Genomic DNA, 25,637 nt, shown 5'->3' with positions numbered 1-25,637 from the left:
AGTTCTTGGTTAAATAGTTTTATTCAGAAATCCAATCATTTCCATATATATGTCCATAGAGTTACTCAGCTGCAAGAAAGCATCTAAGCAGTACACGTTTCCTTGATAGGAATAGCGACTTGAGGAAAGTACAACTCTAAATCCCCACTCATTTCCCCCCTCCCAGCTAGACCACAGGTTTGAGTGGAAAAGGGTCTGGGAATGCATGAGAGTAAACTGTAACATTTCAGACAGTACAAGGTGATTTCTGTGAGCGTCAAAGAAAAGAGATAAGACAGCTGTGTTCTCAGGCTGTGAGAGAAACGAAAGTGATAGTTAGATTATTTGCAAAATGAAATCAAGGTACGGCATTAGCAATGGTTCCGCACAGAACAATGGCATGGATGTAGGGGTACAGACATGACAAAATCAATGGTGGTAACAAAAGGTCTGAGGCATTGCTTTCATGCAAATTAAGCTATTGAAGTAATTAGTTAATCCAGAGGCATTTATTACCAAGTAGGCTTCCTTTGTTTTATATGTAAATATTTCATCAATGAATACAAAACCTCCCATTTCTCAAGAGTCCTTTTGCAGTGATATTGCTGTATACATTTTAGAAAAGTTAAATATTATTGTTACTATGTTTTATGTGTGTCTGTTATGAATCTAAGGAGACTAATAGTTCCGAATGGGACGCTTGACACATTTCAGTTGGTTTTTAAAAATGGAAACGGCTGTTTTCGTCAAAGTAAATTTTGAATGAGACCAGTGAGTTTTTATTTTTTGCTAACTGTAAAAGTTTGCATCATGGCTTGTGCTAGCAGAATAAATCCAGACAGTTATACTCTATGAATACCTAGAAAATGATTTCTGCCAAGTGCCAAACCATCAAAAGACATTTTGCCAAATAGACTTGAAAGAATTAAAAATTCTGAGTGAGGCAAAATGTCTCTAATGATTATTGCATACCACTTCACCACAAATGATAGTTTTTTGCACAAATCAACAGTGAAACAATGACTTTATATAAACAGGATTTAACCTGAGCCCTGGCAAATTTCTTTTATTACATTTTTCCTATTCTTTTACCAAGGAGTTTAATGTGGTGTACATGATCTTTTCCCTATTAGCCACACAACAATGCTGTGAGGTAGTTTAGGCTGAGAGATAGGGAATGGCCCATGGACATAAGATAGGTTTCCTTGTTCTAATCCAAAACTCTAACCACTGCACCACATCAGCTCTCATGAGCTGTACCATACAATCCATTTTAATTTACAATACTAAGCTCTGAGGTGATATACAAAGGAGAATTTCTCATTGCTAAACTGGAGGGCAGATCACTTTTCCAGTGTGTCATGATGACACATTCAGGATTAGAAGGCATAGTTGCTAGATCAGAAATGCAAGCCCTAGGACAACACTTCTTTGTACATTTTATAGACAAAAAATATAATAATCAACACAATGCCAGGAATTTGTGCACATCATTTGGAATGGCTACAATGTTGCCTTTTCACTTATTGTTCTTTTTGTACCTTTTCTGCTCATATTTCTTTGCTACATTTCCTTGGGCTTCTGAATCCTTATTGAATCCTGTTTAAGAAAATAAACCAGCATAGTGTAATAATTAAAGTTCTGGTCCCAGGTTCAAATCCTCGTTCTGCCACTGAAGCTTTCTGTGTGACCTAGAACTAGTTACTCTCAGTCTAACCTACCTTACAGCCATAGTTGTGAAGATAAATAGAAGAGGGGAGAACGATGTTGTTATATTCTGCTTTGGGGGAAAAGGCAGGATAAAATTTATAATAAATTAACATTCAGTTTGAAATCCCTTTACTCTTTGGCACCATATCTTCTTTTCTTTCTCTTTATTTGTCTTTCTGTCATCTTCACTCCATTATTTTTCTGTTGGCTAAATTTCAGGTTACTTCTTCTGTTTCACCTTCCCTCCTTTTTCTCCTGCTACACCTTTTCTCTGGAACTTAGTGCTTTCAAATGTAATCTGTATCTCTTCTCCCCTCAAATAGGTCACCTCATTATAGAACTGACCCTACAAGACTCTGACTCTGTATCTTTCTTTTCCTTTACCCTTCCCTTTATGTCCCTTCCCCTTTCCTGACAGTCCTCTCTCTCACTCTCTTTTTTTAAAAAACTGCAACACTGTGGGTAGGGTTTTGAAAAAAATAACCCTTGTTTAATACCTATCTTTTGAAGTAACTATGGATGGCGGTGATGATGAGTTGCAACTTGCAACCAGTGGCCAGCACTATGCTGGCCCCATCTTCTGGTGAAAAGCTAGCACAAGAAGCAAAAGGAAACAATGCTCCTCAAAATCGCTGGAATGTGGCTAACAAGCAAGCAAAATCAACTCTACTGCCGTGATAGTAGAATGTGAGGAACTTGTCCATTCACAGAAAAACAGTAAGATGATTAGCTAGGCTGTGTCACAGAGCTTGCCCTCCTTGAAGTTTCTGAAAGATGTTCCATAAAGTAACAGGTACATTAGGAAGTGAACTGTTTCTTTATGCTGCTGGGATGGCCAATAATTTCAAAGCAATGTTAGCAGCCGAGAAAAGCAGGGTGTCCACCCATTCCTGACCCATGTATCCTTTCCTGAAAAACAACATGGGTGGTTAACTCTAATTTGAAAAACAGTCGACTTTGGTGCATACGTTAGATGGGAAGACCCACATTAAAATATAATTAACAAAAAACGGTATTCAAATTATATTTTAAAAATACATGTGTTTTTACAGTCAGCAAATTGTGTGCACCATTGTTCAATGAACAATATCCAGTTTTTAACATACTTGATTGCGATTCTCTTCCTTCTCTTTTCTTAATAAAGTAACTTATTATAAAAGTCACTGCCTGTATCCTCTTTTACTAATCCACGTGGCAGTATAATCTTAGCTTTCCATTCACTTCCTACGCACATCCTCATTGCTGTTATCAATGCTATTACTAATCCTATATTTTTATTTACTGTTCTTTAAAAAATAATATATACTATCTATCGTTTTGCTAGCCCAATTACTTTTGAAGATCACCCATCTTTTCTTGATCACCTGGAGCAACTACACTCTTTCCTTCTACTTCTCTGATTAAATAAATGCTGAGGTTTTGCACAATTTTTAAAAAATCAAATTCTGCGATGCATGGTGTATAGAGGACACTGAATTGTAGTTCCCTTCAGATTTTGGAAACTGGAAGTCTATTTTTTACTCCTTGAAATAGGAAACAGAAATCAATCAAGGTGAGTTTTTCTTCTGGTTAGTGAACATATTCTTTGAGTGGGCTCAGGAACATTTTTTTCCAACTAAACTATTGTTTACTGCAATAATAACTACCTTGTGTTTGTAAAGTGGGATGTCCATGTGTGGCTATCCTGGAACATAAGCATGGAGAGTGCAGGTCTGGGTGGGCAGAGAGGAGCTCCTGTTCTTCTATGGAAACTGGCCCAGGTAAGGGTTGCACAGGTGTACTTCCTTTGTGCTTCCAGAAAATGTAGCCATCAGAAAAGAGCCATTATTTGGTCTATGGAAGGCAGAGGAATTGCACTGGCTGAACAGGGATGTGCCCAGAGTGACCCTCCTTGCCTGCTTGCTGCCTGTGAAATAATCTTATGGTGTAGATGCTGAAGACCTGTCTCTTCACTACAAAAATGCTTGAGATAGTAGGGGGAACTGGGCCAGGAGGCATATCATCACAGTTCACTTCCCTCCAAAAAATATTTTTGGCAGCGAGGAAGGTCTGACCCTTTGAGGCGGAAAGAATTTTTATCTGAGGAAGAACTGATACAATACCAAATAGACCTGCCTGTTGACTATAATTTCTGTAATTCTTGGTGTGCTCAAAATTGGAATGAGCCGCTGCAGATGGAAACAGCCTTCTAAATGTGACTAGCAGTGTGCATGCTAATTTCATGTGCATGTTAAAAAGCGTTATCCAGGGACAATAAATCATATCCATGCTGCTAAACAGGAGTTCATCAGCAGCAGTGATGATCACCAGTTAGAAAGGCTGGTTCCAGGCTGATTCTTTCTCCCTCTTGTGAAGACCACAAACTCTGAACTCATACCTATCGCATTGACCACAACCAGCTTGCGCACATGAGAATCTTTGGACTTCATTTTCTGTCTTATGTAGGAAATAGGTTGTGTTTTGCCACTATGGACCACATTTTGGAATATTATTGTTATTTCTAGAATGCTGTGCTGAGTATTATTTTAACAAAATTTGTTCTGTCTGAAGATGAATGTATACTTTTTCTGGGGAAATGTATATTCTGACTTTACAAAAAGTTGTTTTATTGGGCATGCCACCTGAACCCCATAGAAACTGGTTCTTTCTCATGAAGCCTTCTTACAGTATGAATGTTGTAAGTATTGAGTATATTTGTTAGTATTGCAAAGTTGCATGGTCAGGAAATCATGGATTCATGTGCAGTAAACAAACTCTTCAGGCAAGTATGTAATAAAAAGATAAAACTTATTTTTATGGAGGTAGATTCATAATCACATTTTGGTAGTAGAAAGGAGAAAGAAGCCTAATCTAGAGAATACTATTCCCCACCAAAAGTTGCTAGCTAATCCAACTGCACGTATGCGAAGGTGTAGTAGATGCCTCCTGCTTCTTGCAAGACCACAAGAAGAAGAAAGAACACACAAAGAACATAGGAACAAAGGAGGAGTTCAGAGAGAAGCTCGCAGCATTGACAAAGAGAGGCATACCATTCATTATGAAGATAACACTTACCCACAGTCTGTTTTAGTGCAAAAGAAATGTAGCGCCACCAAGAGTCCAGACATGCTGAGTCACTTTTACTCTAACAAGTACTGTGGCTTCTTAGACAGTCAGGGGTGATGCTGTTAAGTTTCTTAGGTTGTCACCAGTTTCATGTGGAAGCAGACCAAGAAGATGGTATGTCTGTGTGCGCATGGGCTGAAGCTATAGTGGAAGACAAAATTAGCAATCAAGGTGGAAGCTGAAGATAATGGGGGAACATTTAATTGTTCTCTCCTGGCTTGCCCCCTTTGTAGAATTATTCCACCCAGCATCCATGTGCCTGGAATTTTGAATAGACACAGCAGTCAAGCCATTAAAACCTTGAATGTACTAATTAAAAAGCTAAATTAATATTTATGTAACCTGTCAGGTGGGAAGATTTCATGGAGCTTTGAACCCAAAAGCTACAATTTTATGTACTATAATTGCACTCTGAAATCAAGTTTCTGCATTGTAGCTTTGTTCTACATTGGACAGGATACATGAACATTAAATGTTATTCTCCAATATTTTTCAGAATTAAAAGCCATGGTCAAAGGAGAGCCTTCAGGTTATATGATAATTTTATTGTAATGTTATTTTTCATTATAAGAATTAACATCATCTTCATCATCATAGCAAACTATGCAATCTGTAACCCACAAATATGGCAGCAAAGAATGGAAAAGAGAATACAGTTTGAGCGTAAGGTGATTTTGGCACTATTTTATAAAACTAACTCGCATGAGCCTGTGACTGCATTTAAGGCTTTGGATCAGACAGAACGCTGGACTTGCTGCCAGAGCTCACTGGAAGCAGGTTAATTGTTTCCAATGAACTATTTCCCATTGTACTTTTCGTGGTATATTTTCCAAATAATTATGGCCAATAATAATTTGTAAAAAGCATTTTTGCTCTCTAGGCTGCCTAAAAACCATGCTTTCCATCTTTAACCACTTGGTGCATGGAGACTGTCTGAAGTCACTGCATCTGTCTAGAGGCATTCTCTTAAGCCTAAGGCATGTGACGTGATGAATACTGCCACGGAAATCCCACAGCAATGACCAGCTCAATGCACATTTCATATTGGGAAGGGGACGCTGAAAGGATAGGTATTTTCTTCTTTTTTTGCAACTTTCTGGGTTACTTAATCTAGCTCCAAATCTCCAGGAATTTCCCAAACAGGAGTTGGAAACCCTAGAGCCAAACCTAAAATGGAGTCAGAGCCAAGCACAATACCTCATTCCTCACTTTACAAAAGAATTGCTGAAGAGAAGGGGAAACGGAAATAAGGAAAGTATGAAGGCAAAATAGAACCACAAATCTGGGTTCTACTAGTCCTCTAGTGGCTGCAGCTGCTATTGCAGTTGGTGAAAACCCTTTCATTTCAAACAGGGCAGCCAATAACAAAACCTGCCTTACAAATCCCACCCCCCATCCTATTAAGTTTATGAAAAACGAAACTAAAGAATCACTGCTAATGAAATTACTGGTCTGAGAATAAAAAATTACAAAATAATAATTACAAGCCATGCCCAAAGGGGGGTGGAGGTGGGCACATACCACAATATTGCCCTTCAGCAACAACAGAACTCCACAGCCAAAGGGTTAACTTTCAAAGGCTGTTTGGAATAAATTAGTTTACATAACTTTATAAATATGCTAGAGAATGTACCTTATTTGTTTCTCTTGATTCTAAAGAGTGGGTACTGCCACAGAGAAGATTATAGCTCGCAGAGGGAGGGTGCCTCCAACAGGAAATGCTGGGCTGACCCAAGATGGTGAGTGGATATACATGGAAAGGTGACCCTTCACAGTCAAGCTTTATGGATGAACTTAATTATGGATTGACTTAATTATTCTGTAGTTTTTATAATTTTTAAATCTAGTTTCCTGATAAGGACATACGGCTTTTTGGTAATGAGTTTTGTGAAAATGTTTTTTGTCTGAGAAGTCTAGGCATGGCTTAACAAGTATTATTTTAACTAGTTTGCAAAGGTGTTTGCTTCTCCTATGAAGCTCTTGCCTTGATGTTGCTGTTCATGTTTTGTAAAGTTTATTTTAATCTCTCACAGAAGAACGGTCTTGCAACAAGAGCAAATCTATCTCTCTAAAAAGTTAATCTTTACTGCTAATAATATTGTTCAGGGAACCTCAGTGAAGTAAAAGACATTTTGAAAATTGCCTTTTACAGGGGCAAAATTGGTTGATTGTATTTCTTAGAAATTGAGAGGAAGATTAACCTTTAAAGTATGTTACCTCCTTTTCAGGGTGGGAGGATAGGCAAGTGTGTACTTATTTCAAACGGCTTTATTTTCATTTTATGCCCCGCTGGTACATGTGTGATGGGTCTTATGAGGAAGACCCATCACACATTGGACAAACATTCTGTGTTGGGCATTGAAATCACAAAGTGAAATAAAATATATTCATGAGATGCTAGAACTGTATGATGAGTGTGAGGGTTGGGGGAAGAGTGAGGTAGAAAGAGTTCCATTTGTTCCAAGCTGGCATGTTCTTTTATGACCCAAAGGTCATGCTTTCAGAGTGCTATATTTCCCCATAGCCTTGGCAGCTTTAAAGTCTGTTCTTGGGTGAGACTGTGTGCTACAATATGATGTATGATGTGGGGGCTGTATCCAGGGTCACAGCTTCTCTGAAGCGGTGCATGTAGTGCTGAGCTGTATTCATATCAATGCTATAATATTGCAATATGGACACTGTGATGTCTCAGTGCTTTCACAAATCTTCCTTAGAGCATCATGCCAACCTGCATGAAGGCATCTCAGATCATAATCTGATAGCCTCATTGCGGGTTACAGAATAAGCCCAACAACCCTCCTGTACATTAGATGATTAAAGGAAAGGTCTGTAGCAGACATGGTGCACTAGATCAGCCAGAGGCAAAAGTGTTGTGTAAATAATACACAGTCTTAATGAATAGAATTCATATAGGTCAAATTTACACTTGCATTGTAAAGCAAAGGTTGACATGTGATTACAGGATCATCGTTTCAGAGAACTGGTACAAACACATTTATGCTACCTTTCCACATGTAAACACCAACGGTAGGGGAAGTGCTTAAAAGAATGTAAGAAGAGACCTGCTGGATCAGACCAGTGGTCCATCTAGTCCAGCATACTGTTTTGCAAAGTGGGCAACCAGGTCCCCTGGAGGGCCAACAAATAGGACACAGGGGCCATTGATTCTGCCTCCTAACAGTATTCATAGATTTGCTTCCTCTCTGTATGGAAGTTCCCTTTACTCACCATAGCTAGTTGCCATTGATGGGCCTCTTCTCCATGAATCTATCTAACTCCCTTTTAAAGCTATCCATACTCATGGAGATCATTGCATCCATTAGCAGTGAATTCCAAAGTTTAAGTACGGGTTGAGCAAAGAAGTATTTCCTTTAGTCTCTCCTGAACCTCTTGCCAATCAGTTTCATTGGGTGCCCCCAAGTTCTAGCATTATAGGGGAAAGAGATAAAGCTCTCTCTACCCACTTTCTCCATGCCATGCATAATTTTATGAACATCTAACATGTCCCCCTTAGTTATCTTTTTTCCCAAACTGAAAAGTCCCAGACTCTTTAGCTTTTCCTCATAGGAAAGATGCTTCAACAACTTAATCATCTTGGTTGCATCTTGGTTTTCCAACTCTGCAACATCATTTCTGAGATATAGTGAATGGAACTGTACACATTATCCCAAATGAGGCTGCACGATAGCTCTGTAGATATTGCAACCCCTTTCCTAATAATTCACAGCATGGAGTTTGCCTTTTTTACTGCTGCTGCACAGAATCCGTGTTTTCGTTAATCTATTTACTATGACCCCAAGACCTTTTTCAATCCTAGTCTCAGTAAATTCATCTCACTTTAAGCACATATTTAAAATCCAGAGTTTTTGTTCCATTGTTCATCACCCTACACTTCCCTATACGGAACATTATTTTCTATGTTTTTACCTGCTCAGTGTAGAGATCCGTCTATAGCTCTTCATAACCTGCCTTGGTTTTCACCATCCCGAAAAGTGATTTAAGAGACACACATGAAGTCAGCCTTACTGCATTTATTGCCTCTTTTACCATCTGTATTATATTTTGTTGCACTTTATTGTATTTTGTTGCACTTTATTGACTGCAGATGAAGCACTTCTAATGTCCACTCTTAACCTGCACCATAAAATAACTCCCATGGTACCCATAAAATAAATCAAAGTATATTATTGTTTCTTAATACTATGGAATAAGGAAAGAAATAAATCACACCTAGAATAGCTCTTTATTTATACCCAGCTCACTTGGATGTAGTTGTCATGTTGAATTCAGTTGATATATCTATAGATATTGCATGAATTTTGACAGCAATTACATTGAAATAGAGCATTATTTCCTCAATGCTTAGCCTTAGAACAGTATCTCTAGATTTCTGATGAAATCTATGTATCAAGTGGTTTTTTAAAAAAACCCCACACACTTTCTCTTAGAGAACCCTTTGTCAGTTTTTACGTGTAATGCCTTCCCACTTTTGGAGTATGTTAGAAATAAACGGCTTTTGGGGAGAGGTTTTATGTGATTAAATAACAGCGAAAACATAGCATTTGATCATCACAAAGCTCATTTCAATGCAGGTACTATAGAGACCCATATAGTTATATGGGATAAAGAAAAAAGAAATAAGCTTAACTAGGATTCTAGTATTTCATTTTGTTGATTGCCTGTATTCTGCCAAAGTCACACTGAGAACTTGTGCATATATTTGCAATAAACAAGAGCTCTTTATGACTCTGGTGTGCATATGGAGCTTCACAATGAAAGAAACTGAGCATCCCAGTGAAACTCGCCTGGCACCAACCTTACTTTTCCTCAGGTGCCAGCCTAAAACATTCCTTTGTACCTAGGCTTTTGACTAAGTAGTATACCATTTGGCTCACAGGTCCTCAACCTAGCACCTGTGGGTGCCATGTTGTCCTTCTGCCAACACCTTTCCTGGCACTTGCGAAGTCTTTTTAGAAAGGAGGGGAGGCCAAATTGGGCTTTTGTCCAGCAGGGCTTCTGATTGGCCAGAGAGCTGACTGATCCGTTAAACAGAGCTTCTGTCTGAAATGGAGAAGAGTTACTATCAGAGTTAGGCATAACCTCACTTCCTAACATTTTAAGGTTGGTTCTACCTTCTGTACTAGTAGGCTCCTGCTATGGCAGGAGATCTCCCAGCAAACATGGTCATTGCCCACCAATGCCTGAAACTCTGGCAGGAGGAAAATGGAAGAAAATGAAGGGGCGTGCCTGTACCACACCTGCATTGTGCCGGCATGTTGACATCACTTTCATTGAAAACCGGAAGTGATGTCATGACACTGTGTTATCAGTGGAAGCAGTATCAGTGCATCAATGTGCCTGTCCCTGCCCTCATCTTTCCAATTAAATTGATTTGCTTTAATTGGCTTCCCATCAGTTACTGGACTCAATTAAAGGTCATGTCTATCGTGTCCAAAGCCCTTCATGGCCTTGGCCCCTTATATCTGTGTGACTGCCTCTCCCTGTATGTTTTGTTGTGGGAGTTTTGATCATCTGAACAGAGCCTTATGAAGATACCACCCTATAGTTGGGCAAAACCAACAGCTGCCCACACACAGACTTTCTCTGTAGTCGCCCCCACCTTATGGGATGGCCTGCCTAAGGTGGTCAGGAAATCTCCCATTCTCCTGGCTTTCTGCAAAACTGAATTATTTAGGAGAGCTTTCTACCCAGATTACAGGACTGTGTTATAAGAAATAGTTGAGAGAGATGCCTTGATTGGGATTAGGATTAAATGCTACATTATTGGGCACTGTCTGCTGATGCAGATATGCACCTACTAGGAAGTTTCCACCCTACTAAACATCCATGGAAATTAGTTATGCTGTGTTTCAGGTAGATTTTATCTCTATGCTTGGCTTCATGCTTATTTAAAACTTCTCTGCTACCATTCCCTATTGTATTTGTTTCCCTGAAAGTCCAGACTGTTGTTCATGAATGCACTTGCTCAGTGAATGTCCTCGCTGTCGACTGTATGGTATTTTCGCTCACACTGTTGTAATCTGCCCTGGATCTCAGTGAGAAAGGTAGACAACAAATAAATAAATTCAAAAATTAATGTTAATTCCCTTGCCTGTCAAAAAAAAAGTCATAGATCAAAAAGTTTTGGGATAACTAAAAGATTTACTATTCAGTTCAGGGACAGTATTATCCGATTTTGTGTTTTAATCAAGAGCACATGCTTGCAGCTGGCAGTGGTTGGAACATTTTGTTATCTCACTCCTTATCCTCACCAATCTCCACTTAGAAGATAAGAGCTTTACACAAACTTGCATTTGTATGCAGAACAATGTTAACACACATGCATGCACATGCACAAACACATTAAGACAGATAACATTTATAGCTAGGGTTGCCAACTCTAGCTTGAGAAATTCCTGGAGATTTGGGCGCAGAACCTGAGGAGGAAAAAGTTTGGGGGGAGAAGGTTCTCAGCAGGTGTGTAGTGTAATGTCCATTCCAAAGGCTGCCATTTTCTCCAGGGAAACTGATCTCTATAGTCTAGGAGATACTTAGGCCCCAGCTGGTGGTTGGTAACCTATACTGGTTATTTTATAGTTGAAATTGTTAAATGTATTTTAGTGACATCTGATAAATTTTATAGAACTAATGATCAACTGAAGATATCCTAGAAATGCTATTTTAGAAGTGGAAGAAGACGTCATTATGACTCTAATTTGTTGTGACAACTAGAATGTAGTTTTCCACATGGGTCTGTCTGAAGTGGCGGAATAAGGATGATTTGTCTTTTGGACTGGATCAAGACATGAATTGATGGTGTTGCAGTAAAATTAAGCAGATTTACATCTTTCTAAATTCATTGAAGTCAACGGGCTTACAGAAGCACAACTCTGTTTATTTGTATTATAAGAAACAAGTTAAACCACTTACCTATTATAATGTCTTAACAATAGTTTCCTTTCTAGAAGTGAAATCCAGTTTTCTTTGTTCATAAGCAGGCTAGCTAAGACTGGCTGTTATCCAAACATTACAATAAACTGTGGTTTATAAAATGTGGTTTGATCAAACAATGGTTTCTTGAGACATCCAGTATGCAAATGGTCAGATAAAATAGTTGGCATCAACTTGGGATTTCCAACTACAGTCTCCAGCTCTTTGGTAACCACAGCTTGTACTGTGTACAGTTTTCTGTTATGTCTGAATTCAAAACCGTACTTTGTTCAATAGAACAATCTTTGTGTTCCTGCGATGAGATGGTTGCAGAGGCAGCAGTATGAGGAGGATAACCTCCCTGCTGGGATGTGGGAGAGAGGAGGCACAAAGGCAAACAAACTGGAGTTTGTGCAGTGAACAGGATGGGTTACTTTGGTCTAGTAGGCTAAATAAACATTCTTGCATGAATTGTGATTTAAACAAACAATTGTTTTATTGCTGCATTCTGTGGAATACTTCAAGTACCCCTCTACGGTTGCCAGGTTCCCTTACCCTCTCTGCGGGAACGGGGGGGAGGGGGGGGGAAGAGAAACCTGGCACTCACCTTTTTCAACATCTTCATGAGCATGTGCTCCTGGGTGGTGTGATGACATCACTTCTGGGAAGTGACCTCATCACGCAGGGTCTGGGAGTGCTCCTGTGCTCTTAGTTGAGTTGCCACTGGTGTTGCCTTGACCACTACTACAAGCTGGACCAGAAAATCTTTTCCCAATGTGTGGAAGTAGAGGAAGATGGGTTGAAACTGTGTGACACACACTGAGAAAACAACTGATCATCTCTAAAGATGACTTCATCTATGATTAAGTGCCGAGATAGGCCGTCAGTGAATCCATATTGCAGCTGGCCACAAGCCCAAGCAGTAGAATGATTTAATTCAGAGTGCATCCAAGTCAAAACTCAATACTCCTTTACTCACCTACCCATTTAAGAGTGTGACATCAGAAGGTTTGAGTTCTGAGTTGTGATGAGGTAGTCACACCACCAGTTTGTTCATATTTAGATCATTGTTACCTCACTTTTCTCCACAATGGGGATCCCTTAGCAGCGTACAACATCAGTCCCCTCTCCTCCATTTTATCCTCTTCATATCCATCTTGTACAGTAGGTGACTGGCACAAGGTCATCCATCAGCATCCATGGCAAAACAGAGAGTCAAGCCTGAGCATCACAGATCCTAGCCCGACACTCTCAATGTATATCAACATGTCAAAATGTGCCTGTTTGCCATCTGTACACCTATTGGCAACTGTGAGTGAATACAATAGTGAATAGCTTGATTGAATAAAACAGATAATACGATTGTAAAAACAAAAATGTATTTATTCTAGTCAAGACTGGATGTAGTGAATATTCTGTTTTTATGATCTCTATCTTTAATTTCTGAAGAACAGATCATTAGCTGTGAGGCCTTTGCAAAGTTTTTTGCCAATAAAATAGCATGAATATGCTCTGATCTGGATGTGAGCTTTAACACAGACAAGATGGAAGAAATGCTTAATACACCATCGGGCTCATGTATGGACCACTTTGAACCAGTTACAATGAGAGATCTTAACAGGATCCTGGCATCTGTGAAAGCCATTATGGTGCACTGGATCCTTGCCCATCTTGGCTGTAAAAATCAAGTAAGGGCCACATAAATGAACCACTGAGGTCTATTGCAAATCAATTGTGAACTCAGGGCACTTTCCAGGAAATTATCTGTCCGCTAATTTAAAAAACATCCCTAGACAAAAATGACATGGCCAATTATTGCCCTGTCTCAAATCTGCCCTATCTGGGCAAAGTGATTGAGAGAGCAGTAGCTGACCAACTCCAGGTCTTCTTGGATCATTCTAGTGCTCTGGACCTTTTCAGTCTGGATTCAGAGCAGGTCATGGGGCTCTAGTAGCTTTAGTAGATGATCTCCGCTGAATATAGACAAAGGCCATGCTTTATTATTGCTCTTCCTGGATCTATCTTTGACACAGTAGTCCATGCCATCTTGTTGAGGTATCTGGAGGCAGAAGTAGGTGGCATCAAAGACTGTACCTTGGACTGATTTAAATCATTTCCCATGGAACAGACTCAGAGGATTGCTGTGGGAAACCTGCTATCTTCAGAGTGGGAATGATCTTGCAGAGTCCCACAGGGCGCAATCTTATCCCCTAGCTTTATGTTGTTTGATATGTCAGTCTTAGAATTACTTATGCTCTGTTTCATCATTTCTTCAACTCTGTATTGGATTTCTGTTGATGTTATGTCTTTGCAAATTCACTTTTACATACCCTATGGCATTGTTTATTGAAATGTCCTTGAAACTGACTGTACTAATATAACACTATGTAATCTGCCTTGAGTCTCAGTGAGAAAGGAGAACTACAAATGACAAACAAACAAAAAAACAACCAAACAAATCGTTCTGTATGTCTTTTCTGTGTATATTATCTTTAAGGCAGTATCAATGCAGGAGACAGTGTTTCTATAATAATCTGCACGTAATCTCCAAAACTGCAGTTGTTAATGCTAAACCAAATGTTTGCTACATGCCAATATTTTCAGGATCAGTGTCTTATTGGTTATACTGCTACAACAAATAATGTGTGGATATGCCGGATAACATGCTACATCCTTTCAATAAGACATACGATACACCCATGGAATATTGTCACAGAAAGTTTAAAAAGTTAAAAATAGAGCCGCATACAGGCAAGAAAAGCCCACCATCTGATTATAATTCCAAAAATAAAAGCTGTAGCAAAGAAGGCCAAAAGCACAATCTATAAATAGGATTGCTAACTGGCTTTGAGAAAAATACCCCTGTTCCTTTAATAGAAGTTTAATGTGTAGAAATGGCCACTTGAAGCTTTTCATGGTATGGTGGGGTTGCCATGTTGAAGATGGGAGATTCCTGGAGATTTGGAGGGGTGAAGCCTGGAGAATGCAGGGTTTGGGGAGGGAAAGAACCTCAGCATGGTATAATTCCATAGAGTCCACCCTCCAAAGCAGCCATTTTCTCCAGGTGAACTGATCTCTGTGGCCTGGGGATCAGCTGTAATTCCAGGAGATCTCCAGCCACCACCTGGAGACTGGCAACACTATGGTACGGAGGTAAATAACATCATTTGGTAAATAACATTCTATTACACCTCCATTAAAGGGAGAGGATATCTTTTTGCAGGGGCTGTTGGAAACCCTGTCTATGAGACTATTCTAAAGTAAGTAAAATCAAAAAGAGTCCAGTAGTACCTTTAAGACTAACCAACTTTATTGTAGCATAAGCTTTTGAGAATCACAGTTCTCTTCGTCAGATGCAAACTGTGATTCTCGAAAGCTTATGCTACAATAAAGTTGGTTAGTCTTAAAGGTGCTACGGGACTCTTTTTGATTTTGCTACTACAGACTAACACGGCTAACTCCTCTGCATCTAAAGTAAGTAGTTGAGGTCTGGGGCTTTTATTCTGTAGTAGTTAAAGACTGGCTACTTTACAAATGCAGAGGAAAGGGATTGCTGGTTTCACTTGCTCTTCCATGCTCACACCTCACCTATATATGTGCAGCTTCCAAAACCCAGGAGAGCTATTCTATAGAGCTTTTTAGTGAGGGGTGGGGTCACCATTATAAGGTGAAGCAATGACAGAACTTATTTTTGAGTCATCCACAAACTAAATAAGGGGGAGGGGAAACTGAAACATAACCAGAATTGTCAGGGCTGGTCAAAGATTTTGCATTGTATGGCATGAAGGGGTTAATACCTTTGGATTCAGTAGGATTTTCTTCTGATTAGACTTGCATAGTACTAAAAGGGGGAATGTTATGTCCCCCTTCCTGACAGTTTTGAGATATCATCTATTGTCTGATTCTTGTGAAATGGTTCCTTAATGTCTCTAGGCTACAGTCAAGAGTAGAAGGAAACATTTGCTAGTTGCTGTTCCATAAATGCTCATGTAACCTCTTTTGTATGGGTTCTATGGGGCCATCTAGGAAGCAAACTTTCAACACAAATTCAAGTTAAGAAAATTTCTTTACATCAACCTTTCAACAAATCAGAACAATACAACTATTTTTTCTAACCAAACTCACAGGGGCAACCAAATAAAAAAGCCATAAACTTGCAGCCAACTATGTCTTTTAAGTTCAATCAAGTAACTGGTTGTCTTTGAAACCACTCGTGGTAAGCAAGCTCAACTCAAGTGAGTCCTTTGCCACAATCCTCTCAATATGAAGCAACTGGAAGCCATGCGTCTGTCCTCTTCTTGGGAATTGCAACCTTGAAATAATATGATTCCAGTAATAATATCAAACTAAATATAGCATATATACAACATTTTAGTCACTATTGTTCACATACATGTGTTTCTGATTACCATATTTAAGATGCTAAGAGCACACTAATTGTGATCAAGCTCCCCAGCAACTGGCCTCTTCCTCTGCTGCTTGGCTCAAGATACTGACTCTGCCCTACTGGGATAAACCAATTAGCTTATGAGGGTTACACTTGCAAAAGAATTGGTGGCAAATGCGCGCACAAGAAGTGCAATTCTTATGCTTCTTTCTACTTGTGCAGGAGGCTGTGCAATCTGTTGTACCACCTTTTTGAGAAAGCAGGAGTACATATTTGGATTTGGTTGTATCTTCTTGTCTGACATAACACAAAATAGTCATTCTATGAGCAGAAGTCACCTTGCACATCTGGAAGGATGGTTTTTGTTCCAGACCTTTCAGTGCCATCTGAGGCAGAGCTACTAAGTTATCTGAGGAGCTGCAATGTTCTGCACATTTATAGATGAATAAACTCTATTGAACTCTATGGAACTTCTCAGTAAGCACGCATAAGATTAGGCTTCAAGGATCACTTGACAGAGATTACTTAGCTCTTAAACATCATTTAGCTAACCCTTTGAGCTCGTGTGGTTGTGCCCCCCTCCCCATTGTGAAAAGGTTTATAATCTGTGAAGTACAGAACCAGGTAGTCGTTAAGGTTGCCAACTCCGGGTTGCAAAATTCCTGGGGATTTTGGAGCAGAGCCTGGGGAGGGTGGCGTTTGATAAGGGGAGCGAGGGCAGCAGTGATGTATTGCCGTAGATTCCACCCTCCAAAGCCGCTATTTTCTCGAGGGGAATTTATTTCTGTAGCCTGGAGATCAGTTATAATCCCAGGAGATCTCCAAGGCCAGGCCATACCTGGAGGATGGCAATACTCTGGCTCCAGTAACATGAAGGCCAGGGCTGTATGGAGAGGCGTGTGTTTTAAGTCAATCAGCGGTAGGGTAACATGTAACTCTATCAGAATCAAACTTGGGAATTTTTTCTTCTCTTTCAGTGCACTCACACACATGAAGTGGCCATTCTAGTCCACGTTAATACTTAGTAGGTTTGCAACCGGGAGTGAGTTACTTCAGATGTCAAGACTGAGAGTATCTTACAGACACTGTTTTAAAGCGTTTCCCTTCAGCGGACAACTACCCCACGTGGGGGGGGAGGGGCAGAAAAGGTGGGGAAACGAGTCCCCCTTGTTGGGAAGATTTTTGCGCGCAATTGTCCCCCCCCGAGAGCGCTGAAAAGGAAAGGCGTCTCATCTCCTCCCAAGGGGTTATTGCGTTGCGGCCTCTGGGTACTGCGCAGATTCTCCTCCCCTTCGCCGGCTTGCCCCTCAGTCGCCTGGTGCTTCTTGGGGGGCGGCAGGCAGGCAGGCGCCTCCGTGGGTGGGTTGCGCTCGCGCAGCATCCCAGCCGCCTCTGCCTCGCTCTCTCCCCTGTAGGAAAAGAGCCAGACCCAGAGGGGGAGTCTGTCTGCCAGCCAAGTGCTGCTCCCTGGTGCTCAAAGGCTGCTCCATCTCCAACTCGCTCTCATTCATTTCGCCGGCTAACATGAGAGATCATGGCCGCCTTCGGGCTCCTCAGCTATGAACAGAGACCGCTCAAGCGAGCCCGCCTGGGGCCGCCCGACGTCTACCCGCAGGACCCCAAGCAGAAGGAGGTGAGTGGCCGCGCGCCTGCCCGCCCGCCCCTCCCTGGCGCGCACCTGGCGCGGGGGAGAAGTTTCCCAGGCTGCCACCTGAGGGAGAGGGGGAGGGGAGGCCGGCGAGGGGGGCTGAGGGCGAGAGGGCGCCTTCCCGCCCCAGCGCGCCGCTGCCCTCAGCACGAGTCTGGCGGTGGCTTAGGGAGACCCCGCGCAGCCGGAGAGAAGCGGGGTCCGCCGCCTGTCTGGGCCTGACGCGCTGTCGGCTGCCTGCTGCTGGCTCCCCGCCCCCTCTCCCATCTTCCCTGCTTTTCTCCTCGGCGCACCCCCCCTAAACTTTTGAAAAATGTCGGCTTTGCACAGGGAAATGCGCTCCTCTTCCCCGCCCCCCTAACACTGACTTGCATTTTACGCCGCTAAGCCCAGGCGCCGCTGGAAGCCAGGGATGGAGCCGCCTGTGCCAGCGCTGCTGGACCGGTGGGAATAAGAACAGCCCTCCCTGATGGCGCAGCCGCTTCCCATTCGAGGCTTCCCCCCAGTCTCTCTTTTCGGGGGGGCTCAGGTGCCGGAAGGGCCGGTGTGTTTGGGGTGGCAGCAGCAGGTCTAGCGAATGGGCAAGTTACTTGAAAGCTGGCTGCTGGTGGGCACAGCTTCGGGTGATTTCTTTTGGGGGGGGGAAGTCTCCCCTAAGCGGGTGACTTCAAAACACCTGCGCTTGGTATTTTTGATGACAGGAGCGGGCCCAGTACAGTAACAATGATGTTATCTAGGTACCCTACGCTGCAATTAACAGGTAATTACTTAAGGGGAAACACAAGCTTGTTATAATTCTTGCCTACCATTTGTCAAGGGATTTGGTTGTTTCCTTAACTCACCTGCTACCTGTTTGCATCTAATTTCCTCCCTTTTAAGGTTGAAGTTGTGAGTTATTGGTAAACTATTTCTTAAAGGCCAATCATGACATGTTATGGCTTTTGTATTTTTGGAGTAAGTCTCTGCTTTGGGGTGGCAGTAGTGTGTGGGTGGTGATGGTGGTAACACTTCCATCTCTCTCAAGTCTTTCCCCATAGACAGCCTTCACTCCAACATCTGCCAGAAATGTGCAGTGTTTGTATGGAATTTCTCCACTTATCAGTTGGCATGGTGCACACTGTAAATGTTAACAGCCCCCATATGAGCAGAATGGTGTTGTGCATCTTCCCATTGGGGCACTATAATTTGGTATTTCCTTTTTTAAAAACTGTGGCAAATTGTTATGGGCTTGTAAGGATAACTTGGATTGTGCATTGGAAGGGAAGGCATATTAAGTGAAAAGTGTAAATCAAGTAAATTAATTTCTTGTTACAGTAATAGTGTCATCCTAAGCAAAGTTATGCCCTTCTAAGCCCAGAGACTTCAATAGATTTAGGATAGTATAAATGTGCTTAGGATGGTGTGGTGAATGTCATAAACTTGATGAATTCTGGTAGCTAATATTCTAAAAAGTTTGCAGTTTTTGAAGGAAAAGTGTGGGTTCTTACTTACTATTAATGTGTATTTGGCCAGCAAACCACATTTCATTTTCATTTTTTGGCATGGACTAATGTAGACTAAAATCTCTATATCACAAAGAAATTCTTCTCTTAATGTTTTAATAAAAAATATACATATATTCTCATAAAGTTTCTATTAATGAAAGTAACCATATGGATTTGCTAAAAAAAGGAATAGTTAAGCATGTTCTTCAAACTAATAATAAAACTTCAGCTGTCTCTATCTTGAGTTCTCTAAGTATTATAATACTTCTCAGTTTACGGAATGGATAAGTATTGTATATGTGTGCATGAATTGACCAGTCCATTCTTTGTTATTGTGGAATAACTTTATATGACTGTGGCCTCCGCATCAGTGCAAGGAAACAATTTGTCACTGCAGTTTAACATCACATCTTAAGAGTCCTGCCTTTGCTATTGTGTTGTTTGCTTTGGCACCATGTTTCTTGTCTTGATTACCAATACTTGACTATACTTGGGACATCTCTGTCTCTCCTTTTTGATACCCTAGCATCCTTCCCCATGAAAAAGAGCAAGATTTGGGTCCAGTAGCCCCTTAAAGACCAACTAGATTTCTGGGGTATTTCTGGGGCGGTATTTCTGGGAAATCTAGCTGGGGGTGGGGGGAGGATGAGATGGAGCTTTCAGAAGTCAACTCTCAAAAGCTCAAAGCTTGGAAATCTAGCTGGTCTTTAAGGGGCTAATGGACCCAAATCTTGCTCTTATGCTACATACAAACACGACTATCCGCCTGAAACGTTCCCAATTGATGAGCCTGTGGTTTCATTTAGTTCTGTGTTCTCCATTTTTACTTGGTCTGTTTTTCTGTTGACTGAGGGCTGAAGCGAACTATCAATGTCCGATGTCGGCTTTGTAATTGGACAAAGAATTGCTTTCTTGGTTTGTGGAGGCTCACAGTAAACATTTGACACCCACCTCAATATAAAGATAGTAAGAGTAATCTCTGGCAAACTTTACTTAATTTTTCTGTTGTCTTTACTGGGCTTTTGAGGGAATACTTTTTGTTGTGCTTGAACTGCTGATTGCTCATTTACCATGCAGGTGGTTACTGTGTCATGGTTGTGACTTGTGAGTCTTCACATTTCTTCTCTCATATTGTATGAGTGTGTATAGACTAGCGACATGCTGATGATATTAGTAGTAATTAATAAGTGTGTGTGTGTGGCTGTATATGATGAGCATGTTACTTGCCACAAATGCCAGAGGGGTAGCCATGTTGGTCTGCTGCAGCCATATCCTGTGGCACGTCCAAGAGTCATGAACTCAGTGTGATGTAAGCTTTAGTGAACCAGAGTCTGTGTTATTGGATATGATAACAGGGGTTGTGCCTTATGGATGCTTACACTGACATGAACATGTTAGTCTTTAATATATCTCTTACAACAGAAACGTTTTTGATGGCATCCCTGGGATGCCAAACCCTTTGAAATGAATTTTCATGGTTAGCAGGACATTTACACAATAAGCATGAGGTGTGTCTACATGGAATGGCTGGTCAGCAGCAGATTTTGAAGGATGTGAAATTTCAATGGTACACACCAAACAAAATACCTTAGTCCTGTTGGTCCTGGCAAATAGTTGCAGCATTGGCATTAACTCATAGAAATAATGATTTTGGGTACGGTCAGAATGGCCACACTGTAACTGAATGGGGCACCAGCATTAATATATGGAATAAATTTAGTTCCATATTTTTCCATAATAAACTTCATCAAACTAAAACTAACTAATCAATATACTTGCAATTCTGATTACTTATGTATGCAGAATCCCTTCTTGCATAGAATGGAACATATATTTTAGTTAGTGGCTTTGATTTTTCAGAGATGCATTTTTATATATAGTTATTTGCAAGCAATGATAAGCATGATTAATTTCTTAGCTTGCATGGCTCATATTTGAAACAGCATAGGGGTATAAATGGTAAAATAAAAATAATAATGTAAGTGTAAAGGAGTTGCCATTTACTGATTTGAACTGTTGATTCATCTAGCAACCAATAATGTATTCTGATTGGCAGCATGTCTCTGTGTTTTTGGAATTGCCATGGATTGAAACCCAGGGATCTTATACATCTAAAGCATGAGCCGTTTTGCCATATTACAGGATCTCCCTTCCTGTGGTGGTACATTCACTATATAACTAGCAGCACTGACCTCTATACCCTGAAGCACTAAATCTCTGCATACTAGTGCTAGGAGGCAACAAAAGGGGGAAAGGCATTGGCTTCTATGCCCCGGTTGTTGGCCCTCCAGTACAACTGGTTGCCCACTGTGTGAAGTGAGTTCTCTGATTGACTATCTCTGTGTTGATTAACCTTGAAGAATTCCAGACAAACCAGAGAGCAGCAGTATCCCAGTGTCCTAGTTCTGAAGTATGTAACTAGACTCTGCTAGAGTATGTGAAGACTTGGAAAATTACAACTCCTCAAGTGTTCTGTTACCAGAACTGCTCTTTTATTATAATGGGGAATTAGCTGTAGCAGTCTGTAACTATTAATATTAAGCGAGGATCATAACCTATGTTTACGGAGGTCCCGATCCCAGACACTCTAGTGAAAAAGAGGCAGACAAGGAGTAAGGTCCAAACACGTGTATTAAGTGTAGCGTAAGCCTAGCTTGCACAATCATACAAAGAACATACAAGGTCTAAGAAACATAGAGTATGAAATACAGAGACGTTCGCATTAGCTGGTTCCCAACGATGATAGGGGGAATACTCACTTATCCTGGAGCGAAGCAGAGACACAGCAGCGAGGGTGGCCCAATGCCAGCACTGGGACCACAGACGGACAGCAAGGAGGTCTGGATAGGGAATGGCCGAGGCACCGAGTGGTCTGGGAGACCAGCTTAAATACCCCAAAACATACCCTGGGGCTGGTGCTGTACTTGGTGGTTCTCACAGATTAAAACAAAGGTTCTAATGGGCTACTGAATGGCTTGGATGGGCCACTTTGGTAATCAGATTGTGATAAGTGACACCTCAGGAAGAGGGGACAAAAGAGGGAGGGGGAAATCCAAGTGGGCTGAAAGGATGTTCCAGCGGACAGGGCTTGTCCTGATGTCATCAGCTTTGGAATGCGGAGGTTTCTTTGAGATGCATTCTCTAAGTGCTTGGGATGGTCGGCACTTAGTTCCTTCTCCGGGGCGGCTCCTAAGATATGCAGAGCGGGGCGAGGGGCTCTCGCTGCGGACGTGGTGTGCCCGCTTCGCCGAAATGGCTTCTCAAAGCAGTCTTCTTCCCAGGGTCTTCTGGCTGCCTGAGAACATGGATGCCGGCTGGGCGTAGCTGGGGCTGGATAGCAGGCTGCCCGGTAGCAAGGGCAAGCTCGGCGACCGGCTCGCGGGAGGCTCCAGGCGGGAACTGACCAGGGAGCGCCTAGCCAGGCTCGCTGGAGGTTTCCCCGGCAGGCGCCCGGCTGCTAGCAGCGGCTTGGGCCCATATGAGGCAGGCTTCCATGGAGGCAGGGGGAACAACACTTTAAAACACAGTCCAAAGCAGGGAACAGGCACGGTCCGTGGCAGATGGCAGTGCAGGCACGGGGCACACTTGTAACAGAGTCCAAACACACACAGGGAATTCCAGATATAGGTCAGGGCAGGGCTGCCCAGAAGGAGAGTCCTTTGTGCAGTTAACCAAACATGGAGTCAGTAAACTACACAGTCTATAACAGCAGCAAGGTAATTGACACGCAGGCAGGAAACTGACACGTGCATCAGAGCACACACGTGCAAAGCAGTCTTTGGGTGTAGCAGTAAAACAGCAACGCAGGAAACTTTAGCACAGTTCATAGCAGGCTTCAAAGCAGGGGAGGGGGCCTACTTGGCAACAATTCCCCCCCTCGGAGACCCCGGGACGTCAGGCGCGCGGGTCTCCGAACTTGACTTCAAAGGCGAGGTGGTCGGCAATGTCCGGTGGTCGAGCTTCGAGCGGAAAAGGAGTGGGAAGGGAAGGAGGGGGAGGCGTCACTCAAAAAAAAATTTAGTTTGGAGAACCACCTAACCGAATAAGTGCAATTTAGATCAGCCAATGGGCTGCAGGTCTCTGGGTTCACACCAGGGGGTGTGCTAAGTGCAATCGTCAGAATAAATAGCAACAATTCATAGCAATAGCAACTCATAGTAATAGGCAGCAATGATCAATTCATGCATATAAACAACAACAATTCATGTTTGGGTACATTGATCAATTCATGGCGGGAGGTAATTCATACGGAATTCATGATGGGTTAAAAGCATTAAAAACCAGGAGCAATTCATATACATGGATTAATTCATAGACATAAGATTAAAAGCAAAGGCAATTCATGGATACAATTCATGAATGTAAGAATAAAAGCAGGCTACTTCATAGGAAGTTAAAACAAAGCTCATAGGTGAGAGAATAATTCATATAAGAAAGTGCAAGTCAGGCATAGATCAATTCATAAAGGGTAGAGCAATTCATAGATGGTTAAAATCATAAATACATAGATATATATATGATTAAAAGCAATAAACCGGGAAGTTAAAACCAATAGATAAAGCAGCAACGATAAAAGCAAGTGCGAGGAAATAATTCATGAGGGTGAGCGGCGGAAGGGCTCATAGGGGGTCAGAAAAATACACTCTGCAATTAAAAACCAAATCAATATGGCTGGATTAAAATCAAATTCATAGACTAGAACTGCCTCGGCGGAGGGAGTTAGGTTAAAAAGGCAATTCCTAAGGTTAAAATCAAATTCATCGGGAGGAAGTTCATGGGCGCACTTGCGATAGATAGAGGGGGGGACTAGTTCGGGGCTAAATTCATGGGAGTGAAATTCATGAAAGCAATGGGAAGAAATTCATAAAACAATAGGGCTACAAAGATCACAGACGGCTCAGTCCGCAGTACAGCTGCTGGACTGGGTTGCATATATACAAGAACAAGCAAACTTAGTCCATGTGCTCCAAAACACACTTCCACCCCCCCTTGCTGTCTGCGTCAATCCGCAGAGCAGGGTCGGTGAGCGGCGAGAAGGGCTTCGGACACACAGTTCTAGTCCTCATGGCGGTGGCGTTGCTGGCGGTCGTTTGGAGGCAGGCCGTGGGCTGGGAGGCAGAGAGATATGTCCCCCCCCTAGTCCACAAGAGGGCCTCGGAGCGGTGTCCGGCAGCAGAGCGTCCATGGGGCCGGTGCAGGATTCATACACATAATAAACATAATCATAGTTCATACCGGCACAAGCAATAAAACAACAAGGGCTGAAAACGGGGCGCCAAGAATAACCATTAGGGCAAGAGGAGGTCTGGATTGTAATGATCCAAACGGTAGGACAGTTGGAGTTGCTGGAGCTGTCGGCGGCTCCAACAGCCCAAATAAAGTAATGAGGCACATAGTAAAACTTGGAAGGCCAAAATAACGATGATCGGATGCAAAGCCAAATTGTAAATTCCAGTGGCAGTGGGGCTCCAACCAAAGAGGGTTTCCCACCACGAATGCTCGCCGGTGGTCTTAATCTGCTGGACCAGATCCAAAATCTCCTTTCCGTTGTGGGACACAACCAAAGCAGTAGTGTCCCCGTCCCTCTGGATGCTCTGGAGGGTGCGGTGGAGCTGCGGGTGGGTCAGGAGCTCGTGGATTAGCTCCATACCGATGCCAAGGGGAATGGGCTTCACATAACGATAGATGGAGGGTGCCACCAGGATCTCTTCTTGGGTCCAGACCGGTACCGTGTAGGTGAAATCGCAGGCTGCCACCGAAGAAAGGTTGCAGAAGCAGCGGTTGACTCCCGGGATCACGGGCTTCAGCTGGAACGAGTTCAGGACCACAAAGTCGCAGGCCGTTCGCACGCAGGCACATCCTTTTCCAATGTAGACCACCGCGGAGCTGTTCTCCCGGACGACCTCGAAAGGGCATTCGTTGAGGGCGTCGACTTGCGGGGCTACACAGGGGTGGTGAGGTGCAAAGGCTTGGTCTTGGCAAATGAAGCCGGTCTGGTCTCGATGCTGGCACCCTTGGAGGCTGACGAGCTGCCATCCGGTTGGGGTGAAGCGGGCCCAATGGTCGGGGTGGCGGGCGTAGAGGACTTCGGTATCGCTGACTTGGAGTCCCAGAGGCACCACTGGGTACACATGGAATGACTCGTGCGCACTGGCCGTTAATAAAAATAATTTAAGCTCCTGGGTGGTCGGTGAGAAGGAGGAATTTACGAGAGACCACCAGGATTCAAGCTCCAGTTCTAGGGGTGACAATTTGGGCATAATCAATCTTTTAATTTCCAGGGGCAAATGCCCGTCCGTGGCTTGCCGAATTAGCCCCATGGCCACAGCCTGGTTTAATTGTTGGGCTTGCATACATGCCATGGCTATTGACATGTTGCGTTCCAAAGACTGTG

At 42.4% G+C, this 25,637-nt stretch overlaps 1 protein-coding gene across 1 annotated transcript in view; it reads left to right on the top strand.

Annotated features, from left to right (window-relative positions):
• Positions 1-17,645: 17,645 nt before the first annotated feature.
• MED12L (mediator complex subunit 12L) overlaps positions 17,646-25,637 on the top strand; it is a 283,186-nt gene continuing 275,194 nt past the window's right edge. Inside the window, exon 1 of the mRNA XM_054983836.1 lies at positions 17,646-17,744. Within this exon, the coding sequence (XP_054839811.1) occupies positions 17,646-17,744 (99 nt within the window). The remainder of the gene's footprint in view (positions 17,745-25,637) is intronic.

Source organism: Eublepharis macularius, chromosome 6 (genome assembly GCF_028583425.1).
Source record: "Eublepharis macularius isolate TG4126 chromosome 6, MPM_Emac_v1.0, whole genome shotgun sequence".
Lineage (NCBI taxonomy): Eukaryota > Metazoa > Chordata > Lepidosauria > Squamata > Eublepharidae > Eublepharis > Eublepharis macularius.
Note: the sequence above shows the minus strand (reverse complement) of the source record. Positions and strands in the feature narration are given on the sequence as shown.